Raw genomic sequence first — 10,237 nt, forward strand, 5'->3', positions numbered from 1 at the left:
TGCCCCCCGCCTCCTTTCCTTTCTTCAACAGCAAATATTTACTGAGTGCCGATCACCAGGCTCATTTCTGAGGATTCCCAAACGATTCCAGACCCAGCCTCTGCCCTGAAAAGGCTTATAGCCTGACAGAATGAACTTGCTTCAGCCACAGTGTCTTCCCCCTCATGGCACACAGGCGTTTCTCTGCTGCTTAGATTGCAAGCACCTGGAAGGCAGGGACCACCTTATGCATCTCTGCAAGCCTAGCCCCAAGCCCAGGGCCTGGCACCTAGCAGGTGCTTACTTACCATTTGCTGATCAATCCACCAGGGAATTCACCCAGCATTTCAGAGTGGCCACACCAGCCAGGCTCTGAACAGGGGTTTGGGATTTGGGGTAGAACGGTGCATGCCTAGAACAGCAGATTTGGAAACAGTTTGGCACTAAGAGGCAGGCAACTTGATTTAATCCCAATGTCCCAACCCTGGGTGGAGACCTGATGGCAGCCAGACAGTTCACAATGATGACCTGTGGGGAGAACAACTGTTGAAGGAGGTGAGGAGGCCACGCTCAGCTCTGACAGCCGCTCCCTGGCTGTGTGATCTTGGGCAATTTACTTCACCTCTCTGTGTCTTGGTTTCCTCATCTGCAAATGGGGAACAAATGCATTGCTTCCATCAGGTTGGTAAGAGGATCAAGATGACAGGTGATAAGGGCTCATTTGTTTGGTGATATTGGGTAAATAAGTAAAATATGTTTCTGTGCTGCTGGAATGTTTCACCAGGGAAACAGATGACTTTCCGAGAAATGAACAAGTCTACGTCATAATTACATGAACGTCACTGCCCCAAGGAGACAGGCTGAGGATGTGGTACTAGGATCTCTCTTATTAATCCTGGTCACGCACTTTGCTGGAGGTCAGGCTGTCTCAAGCCAGTGGCTGCAATCCTTATGGAATTATAGGCTAGTTTGAGGCCCTAGGGCTGAAAATGAGGGCCTCAGATGTCCAGGTGGCCCAGAAAACCCGAGACCTTTCCAACCTTCAGTGTTTCTCCTCAAGAGTAGCCCACAAGCCAAGCATCTCTGATGACAGCTGCTCACGGGACCCTCTGAGATGGGCCATGGAGGGCGAATTCAGCTCATGATGTCCCATCCTCGTCCCCCCAGCACTGAACCCTCCTAGGACAGATGGCTCATCACAAGGTGACTATGATGAGGATGATGATATCCAAGTGGTCACTTGGTTCCAGGAGACAGATAAGTACAGGAAGGATAAGAATTTTAAGGAGAAGGAGACAAAACCTAAAAGCTTCTATGGCCTAGAAATCAGGTGTCTAGGTTTGGTATCAGACAACCTTGGGTCTGAGACCTGAATCTTCACTTGCTAGTTTTGTAGACTAATGTCTTTGAGTCTCTGTTTTCTGCTCTGAAAAATGCGGACAGCAAGAGACGCTTTTTATAGGTGTGAGGTGGGGATTGAATGAGAAATGCATTTAAGGTGCAAGGTACACTTAGAAAGGACTCCATAAAAATAGATTATTATTAGTATATATATCAAATCTCTGAAGGCAAAGACACAGCATTTCCTAAAATCATTATTGATTTAAAAGCTGTGATGAGTGATTTCAGCCTTACTAAAAGATATAATGACTAATATAACAAATGCTATAGATTTTATTTTAGTTTTTGTTTTTGTTTCATTTTTTGACCTCTTCCCAGGGTGTGTAGGATCTTAGTTCCCTGACCAGGGATTGAACTCGCGCCCCCTGAGTTGGAAGCGTGGAGTCTTAACCACTGGACAGCCAGGGAAGTCCCTAGATTTTATTTTAAAGGGCAAACTCTGCTAGAATATTTTGTGAAAGAGTTTCAACATCCATCTAAAGTTCTGGATCTCAGGCGTTCCTAAACTAGTGATGGTCCCCTTTATACTACTGCTAATACATTCTTATAAATAATATCAAAAAATTATATTTATAATACTTATATATGCACATTATAACATTTTGCAAATAATATAGAAATATAATATTTATACATACAATATATTTATAATATTTATATATAAATAATATGTATTTATAACATTATATAATAATATATAATAATCAATCTTCCTTATTTGCCTCTGTCCTAAATTATCAGCTCTGGCAAATGTGGACTCACTGTGGGAAAAAACAAACCAAATCTAACTTCCTGGCTATATCTAGTGACCTTTTAGAATGTCGCGCTAAGAGACATTTATCACCACATTGCATCGTTCAAAATCCCTGAAACATTTGCTCTTCTGGATGCTGGAAATGGATTCCTCAGATGTGGGCTAAGTGGTGGGGAAAGTAGGTCATCTCCACCGCGTTGGGCACCTTGCTCCTGCCTCAGGCCGGGAAATAGGGATTTTGTTGGGAGTTCCCTTTTAAGAAGCCTAAGCCTTGGCAATGGGGCAGTGGGGACGGGGGTGGGGTCGTCTCCACGGAATGAATGCACTGGGTCATCCCATAAACCTGGGGCAGGACCCAGTATGAGCTCACACTTACCAGGACCCACCAGTGACACACTCCATATGGGTGGTTGCATCTAATTCCCAAGCTTCATCCTCAGGGACTGTAGACTCCATTCTTCTATTTTAGAAAATGAGGAAAACGGAAGCTCAGAGAAGGTAATGCTCAAGATCTTTCAGTGAGTCGGTGGTAGTAGAGCTAAGTCTTGAATCCAAATCTGCTGGACTTAAGAACCCAAGCTCTTTCTAGTTTAGTTCTACATCTTACTTGTTGACAGGCAAGGCACTTGACCTTGGCATGCCTCACTTTTCCCATCTGTGAAATGGAGCTTATAATTGTGTTTGACTTAAGAGGGTCTCTGAGTAGTTTAAGCCAGTTAATAATCCAAATCGCTTGGACCAGTATTGGCATGTTGTAGGAGACTAATAAGTGTCAGCTGTTCTTACTATGTTCACAATTATCCCGTGCTGTTTTCTTTATGACAAAGACACCTATTCCATGTGAGGTCCATGGAAGAGATGATCCATTATGGCTGAAATGCATTTAGTACATGAGATATGATACCATGTAACTATATTTCATGAAATATTCAGATATTTTGCTTGTTTATAACTAGAGTGACCATATTAATTTAAAAACAATGGACTTCTTTTCACATTTGACAAATATATAGCCTTTGTGCCATTGCCCCTTCCCCCTGAGCCCATGGCAGACATCCTTAATTGATCCCATGACTCTTTCCTGTTGAACACAAATGAGACCTAAGGGTCTGTCATAACCCAGAGAGGCAATGATGGTGTTGACCCAGGTGATGGACCGTCTTTGCCGTCTTAGGCTGGGAGCCAAAGAGAGCAAGGTTGCCAGCCAGCTGCCTTGGACATTGGCTTTGATCAGTTCAATGCCCAACCACTCAGCCCAAACGTGGGCTAGCTCTTTGGCAAATTCATACCACTATTCAACCAAGAGCTTTTGGGAGGAGATTCTGAAAGCCCAATGCTTTATCTGGACACACCCTAGAGCCTGATGAGCCCTAGGTTCATGGCTTTGAGGCAGATAAGAAACTGCAAAAACATCCCAGCAGTTACAAGGGGCAGGAGTCATCCACCATCCAGGTGGATCCTAACCTCTCCTAATATCTCCCGCTCTTTCTCTTACCTCTAACAGGGGAATATACTTGAGAAATTGAGGATTTGCTCCATGCCCAGATTTATTCAGTTTTTGCACAACCGCGTGAGAATCAAGAAGGACCCTGGGCTTGTGGTAACCAACCTGCGTTTTGGAACCATACCCATGAGGCTGTTCCAGCCCGAGGTGGCCGCCCCCAGCCCGCGGCGAGGCATCATCTTCTTCCACGGAGGGGGCACCGTATTAGGGAGCCTGGGTAAGATGGTCCTTGGAGGCTTTGTGAAGGAAGAGCCTCATCTTCATGCAAAGCTCTACCCACCCCTCCCATGGGAACCTTGTTGGAGTCCCTCCAAGGAATCAGCAGCTGGAGGTTTTTATAGGGAGCCCTGACTAAGGGCTTTGGGCTCAAGTCAGCAGATGGTGTGAAAACGTTCTTTTTTATACTATGATACTCTTGGTCAAGGAGAGGGTGGTGAAGTGGCCAGGGCTGGAGTGGGGTGGCGTTTGGTGTTTATGGCCCTGCAGTGTTGACTCTTCTCCGCTCCCTCACCACTCACCAGCCATTGACCAGTCCTGTCTGTTCTCACCCCACAGTATTTCCAAAACCCGTGTGTTTCTCTCCGGCTCTGCAAGACCCCTGTGATCCGAAGCCACCTTCTCTTGCCCGCATCCCTTTATCCCTACATCCCGGTAACTGCTCTCCCCATGTCACCCCTCACAGTCTAATCCTCACCCAGCAGCCAGAAAGAACCCTTAAAAATACGAGTCGGAACTTGTCAGTCTTGCAGTGAACACTTCCTGTGGCTTTACAGGGTCTTCAGGTGAAATCCCAACTCCTCCCCACAGCTGGTGCTGGCCCTGCAGACCTCTCCGACCTGGTCACCCGGGTCTCCCACCTCCCACAGCGATTCGCTCTGCTGCAGCCATGCTGCCTGTTCCTCTGGGCTTTGGACACACCAGGCTCCTTCTCACCCTGAATCTCCTACACTTGCTGTTCCCGAGTCCTGCAAAGTTGTGTCTCCCCTCACCGCTGCTTTGCAGGACGGGTGGCCCCTTCTTCATTCTTCCAGTCTGATCTCAAATGTCTCTCTGCAGAGTGGGCTCCCTGGACGTCTTATCTAAAGAACTCTCCCTGCCCACTCTAGTGCCCTACCCTATGCCCGCCCCCCACCTCCATCCCTGACATCATCCTTTAAAGTTTTCTTCATGGCACTTGTCGCAATCTGAACTTATCTCATTCCTCCGGGTGTTTCCTTATTTACCGTCTGCCTTCCCCAACTAAAAGTGGAAATTCCAAGAGTGCGAGAAAGTCTTCTATTTTGCTTGCTACAGGATCCTCAGGGCCAGGCCTGTGGTTTTATTTTTTGAATGGATGTTTGAGTGCATGAATATATAGATGGATGGATGGGCAAATAACTGGGTGAAAGGATATTTCATGAACCAACAAACAAATGGATGGATGGAGGGATGGCCACACAGGAGAAAAAAATTTTTTAATTAATTTTTATTGGAGTATAGTTGATTTACGATGTTGTGATAGTTTCTTGCTGTACAGCAAAGTGAATCAGAAATACGTATACATATATCCACTCTTTTAGATTTCCTTCCCATTCAGGTCACCACAGAGCATTGAGTAGAGTTCCCTGTGCTATACAGTAGGTTCTCATTAGTTATCTATTTTATACATAGTAATGTAATATGTCAATCCCGGTCTCCCAGTTTGTTCCACCCTCCCCTTCCCCCTTGGTAACTATAAGTTTGTTCTCTACGTCTGTGTCTCTATTTCCGCACAGGAGAAAATTTGCCCGTGTGAAGAGGTGGGCTGTTTGCATTACATGTTCCCTGAGATTAGGGTGTACCGCCACCTGGTGGTGAAAATACAACATCTGAATTTGCTGCCCTGAAGCTCTCCCCTTTTCAGAAGTTAATTATGAATCATCTCCCATCTACTGGCCTCACCCTTGTCCAGGATCACTCTTCCCTTTCAGAGACCCCGGGGAGCACCCTCATACATTGGCTGGGTCTGTACCCCTTCCTCTGTGGAGGGATGACGTTATTTCCAAAAGTAAAACTGGGGCTCACTCAGCAAATGTTTACTGAGCACCTACTTTGTGTCAGACCCTCTTTGAGGCACGGGGGACACTGTGGAGAACAAGAAAGGTCCTCATTGGAGCCCACTCAAATGAGGGGGCTGGACAGTGAAACAAATGAGTAGGCTAATTTCACATCGTGGTAGCACAGAGCGATGGAGTAGAGAATGACTCAGGGAGCAGATTTAATTTTTCCTATCAGAGGAAGCCTCTCCAAGAAGGCAAAGTTTGAGCCCAGGATCAACTGATGAGAATGAGCCGGCCCTACAGGGGCCAGGAAAGAGAGCTCCAAGCCTTATGGGAATGGGGTGAGGCAGGTGAGGCACCCTCCGCGGCCTCCGTGTTTAAAGGGGCACCCAAAACCACAGTGATCCAGATAAATATATTTTTATGCAATATTAAAAATATCAGCATTGATGCAGAAAACTAAGATGAACAACATACCAACGTTTATATAAAAGCAGGATGCAAGAGAGCTGGGTAAGTCGTGCAAAAGCAAAGGAGGATTCTATTTAAAATTTCGATATGTTGTTCATCACGGACGTTTCTGGCATTAATTTGATTCCTTAAAATATTGCACCAAACTATTATTTATCTTGGATAATGAGTGTTTGGACGCTCCCTTAATTTTGCGCCCAAGGCGCGTGCCTTGCTTGCCTCGCCCTAGTCCCTGCCCTGTTAAGGGAGAGCAAGTGCAAAACCTTGGGTGCTCAAGAGAAAGAAGAATGTCGGGACCACAGAGTGGGGGGCTGAAGTGGGGAAGGTCGGCAGGACCAGGTCGTGGCTAGCAGTCGTCTCCACTCTGGCTGCGTATACTTTAGAATCACCCGGGGGCTTGAGAGTCATAGTCACACCCAGATCCTACCCCAGGCCGACTGTCAGTCTCTGGGGATGGGATCCAGCATCCGTATTTTACAAAAGCTCCCAGATGACTTAAGCCAGGTCTGAGACCTCCTTAGGAGCTGCCCACTCTGAATCGTTTTGACCCTTCTTCTGTCACCTCCCCAAACCGTGTTAACAAAGCATGTACCCGCCCCATTGTTGCTTTTCTCTGCCAGATGGTCAATCACCACCTCCCCTGACACTGGAATTGCCTGGTGGGATTTGAGAAATCCTGTCGCCTGTGCTCCCACCCTAGAGATTCTGATTTGGTTGGTCTGGGGCTCAGCCTGGGCATCAGAGTGTGTAACCCCACCCCCCACCCCCCGCCCTGTACTTCTATAAACAGCCAGGGTTGAGAACTGCTGAGTCAGACGTGGTTCATTTGGTACAGATTCTGTGTCTGGCACTGTGCCCGTGTGGTCGATGCATTAATGATCAGGCTGCTCTCTGAGAACCTCAGACATACTGCTTGACTCATAGAAATGGCCCATGCGACCACTGCTTACTTCTTAATAACATCTATACATATATATAATTATTGTTCATATTTCAGGGCAGACACGCCCACCTTCCCTTATCTTGGCTTTGTTGGTTTCAAATCACCAAGGCTTCTAGGTCCACAGTTTCCTCTACTGTAAAAGAAAACGTTGCAGCTGGGGAGCCCCAAGGCACATCTGAGCCCCGATATTCAGGAGATCGGGGTGGACTCAGGCGTCTGACTTGGCTTTTTGTGTTGTCCCGGCAGAGGTGGCCAGAGTTACTTCACAGGAGCCAAGAATAGGAAGAAAGGGAAGATGTCACACTCAGTGCCAGCACTGTTGGTAGCTCTTCTTGGGGGCTGGGGAGCAGTGCTGGGCCCCGTGGGGCACCGACCTCCCTACAGGTGGCTGCTGATGTGTCGGTTTTGTCTTGCAGACATGTACCGCACCCTGTGTGGTTTTCTATCCCAGGAGACCGACTCTGTGCTGCTGTCGGTTGGGTGAATTGTTGGAGAAAGTCGGTGGGTGTTACCTGGGTGACAGAAGGAAGGGGAGAGGCCTTGGATGATTTGCAGAACAGAGGGAGAGGAGGTCCTAGGCCCCGAGAGACACTCTTGCACATGCATCCACGGAGACAGGCGCAGCATCGTTCAAAACAGCCCAGACCCGAAACAACCCAAATGCCCCTTGACGGGGAGTGCATGAATCAACTGTGATAGTCAGTGTTATATTGCACAGGCGTTATGGGATATGACATAGCTGTTCAAGTAAGGCATACCATACTGTGGATGAATATTGACAGTATAAAATTCAGTGAAAAATTTTTCAAAAAATTACATAAAGCCAGATACTTTGTCTACAAAATTAAAAACAATTAAAATCATAATAATACTTTTAAGGAATATACATAGATACAATGGAACTATGTAAAAAGGAAAGAAAAGGAGCGATGGATACGGGATTCAAGGTAACTGTTCTCTCAGACTGGGAAGGCAGCGAGGTGGGATGGTGGTGGGGGTATTAAGGGCCTGGCTGAAGGTTCTGGTCAAGGTCCTGGCTGTGGTTTGGGGTGATGATGCTGCAGGTGCTTCTTGCATTGTTGAAACTAATACCTTCAAGTCTCAGTCTGGGTTTAGCCTGGGTTCGAGTCCCGGCACGTGGGTTCAAGTCCCAGTCTGAGGTGCACGGTTTCAATTAGGCCTGGGACAAACTTTAAAATATTTGTTTCTAGGCTTTTTTTTTTTTTTTTTTTAGCTTGGGGCCATTTTGACTTAAAAAATAACTTTTTAGCTTTCCTTTAATGTTATTTGAAATAACTGAACAAAAAACTCGAATTAATTAATGTTTAAACGTGTCTTTGGGAACTAATAAATATTAATATTATTAATATTAAAAAACCCCTAATACCTAATGGACTTATGAACTAACTAGCTAACAAATTAACTGCTGGCCATGCAGGGACCAGTGTTGGGAGCGTCTCAAGAAAACCATGACTCAGGGCACCTGAGGTTCTTTGAAAAGAGAAGAGGGGGAGCTTTTTAGTGGATGGAGGGGGCCGTGGGTACCACTCACTAGAATTCCGGTTCTTAATCCAACAGATTACAGCAATTCACAGGGAAACAGTTTAGAGAAGGCAAGTGAGAGGAACTAAAAACTGCCCTTTCAGGTTCAACCTCTAGAACAAGCCCCCTCATACAACTTACTTAATGTAACTTCCTTAGCATCTCTGGTTTTCTTGATGAGACTGAGGAAGACAGCATCTTGCCAGTATCCATCAACGTACCTCCCAGCCGGCCGAGCCTTGTGTCTGAAATTCCACCATCAGAGTTTCCGCCAGACTCTACATCTCTGAAGGGTGATAATAAAAACATCTCTTCAACACATAAAGGTGTTAATAAGCACCTCTGTTAATACCCTGTAGGAAATTGTTGAGGATATTGTTATTCTAGATAGTTGAAAAGACCTAGCACGCAGGCCAGACTGGTTTTGATCGACAGGCTGGTGGAGGAAGAAAGGCAGGTAAGGTTCTGCACGCTGCCAGGAGGCTGCAGGTGGATGGTGCCTGTGAGGAAATGCCCCGAGAGCACTGTACGGGGGAAATGGTCAGGAGCTGGGTGCCCCCTGATTCCTCATCAAGACATAATGGGGTTTCTTAAGTAAGCTCCTGGAGGAGATCAACCTTTCAACTGTTTGGTTCTGCAGAGCCTTCACCCCTGTGGTGGATGGGCAAGAGAGAGTCCAAGGAGGCATGGGCATTTCTGCTTCCTTCCGGCAGGTCTGCGGTGTGATCTGCGGAGACAGTGCTGGGGCAGGGATTATGACCTTGACCTCTCAGACCTTGGTGGGCAGATCCGGTCTTCCTCGGATCAGGGCCCAGGTCCTGATTTATCTCATTGTCCAACTCATTAATTTTCGGCTGCCATCCTTTCCGCAGAACCAACACGTCCAGTTCCTCACCTGGTTCATGATGCGTGTTTAAATACGTGTTTATCGACTTCTCTGGTGGGATGCCATCTTGAGTGGTGCTTTCATTCCCCCGGAAGTCTGGAAGAAGTACCGGAAGTGGGTCAGCGCGGACGACGTATCCAGGAGTTTCAAGAAGACAGACTACCAACCCATGTTTCCTGCCCCTTTCAATGAGGCTGCCTATCTAGAAAACAATCCCTTGTTGGATGTGGAACATACACCCCTCATAAAGGATGAAGAGACCATTGCCCAGCTTCCCGAAGCCTTCCTGGTGAGCTGTATGACATCCTCCGTGATGACATCTTGCTCTATAAGAAGTGCTTGGAGGACCAGGGGGTCCCCGTGACATGGTACCACGTGGAGGATGGCTTTCACGGATCTCTGATATTATGTGATTGGAAGCCTTTCTCTTTCCCATGCTCCCTGAAAATTGTGAATGCTATAGTCAGTTGTATAAAGAGCACACTGTAACCCTGGGGCCCTGAGTAGGGCATAGCAAGTATGGTCTCTGCTACGTGCTGAGTCCTTTGATGAATTGTATTTTATTGATTAAGGAGATGCTAAGTCAGGGCTTACCCTGCAGGGGAAGGATGAGAAGTAAGCTAAGAATAGTCTTGCCTAGTGTTTGAGAAAATCCAAACTGTGTCTGTTTCCTTTCAGTGCCAACAGTGTTCAATTCTGGATCTAGCAACATTCTCTAACATTCTCATTCGGGTGAAAT

General features: G+C 46.6%; 2 protein-coding genes across 2 annotated transcripts in view; both read left to right on the top strand.

Annotated features, from left to right (window-relative positions):
- LOC137220226 (arylacetamide deacetylase-like 4) overlaps positions 1-7,554 on the top strand; it is a 37,154-nt gene extending 29,600 nt beyond the window's left edge. The window contains exons 4-5 of the mRNA XM_067729982.1: positions 3,639-3,855; positions 7,487-7,554. Coding sequence (XP_067586083.1) covers positions 3,639-3,855; positions 7,487-7,554 — 285 coding nt within the window. The remainder of the gene's footprint in view (positions 1-3,638; positions 3,856-7,486) is intronic.
- Positions 7,555-9,298: 1,744 nt separating this feature from the next.
- LOC137220227 (arylacetamide deacetylase-like 4) lies at positions 9,299-9,987 on the top strand. The gene is given in 2 exon segments (XM_067729983.1): positions 9,299-9,794; positions 9,797-9,987. Coding segments are annotated over 2 exon segments (687 nt in total).
- The last annotated feature ends 250 nt before the right edge of the window (positions 9,988-10,237 follow it).

Source organism: Pseudorca crassidens, chromosome 2, assembly GCF_039906515.1.
Source record: "Pseudorca crassidens isolate mPseCra1 chromosome 2, mPseCra1.hap1, whole genome shotgun sequence".
Taxonomy (NCBI): Eukaryota; Metazoa; Chordata; class Mammalia; order Artiodactyla; family Delphinidae; genus Pseudorca; species Pseudorca crassidens.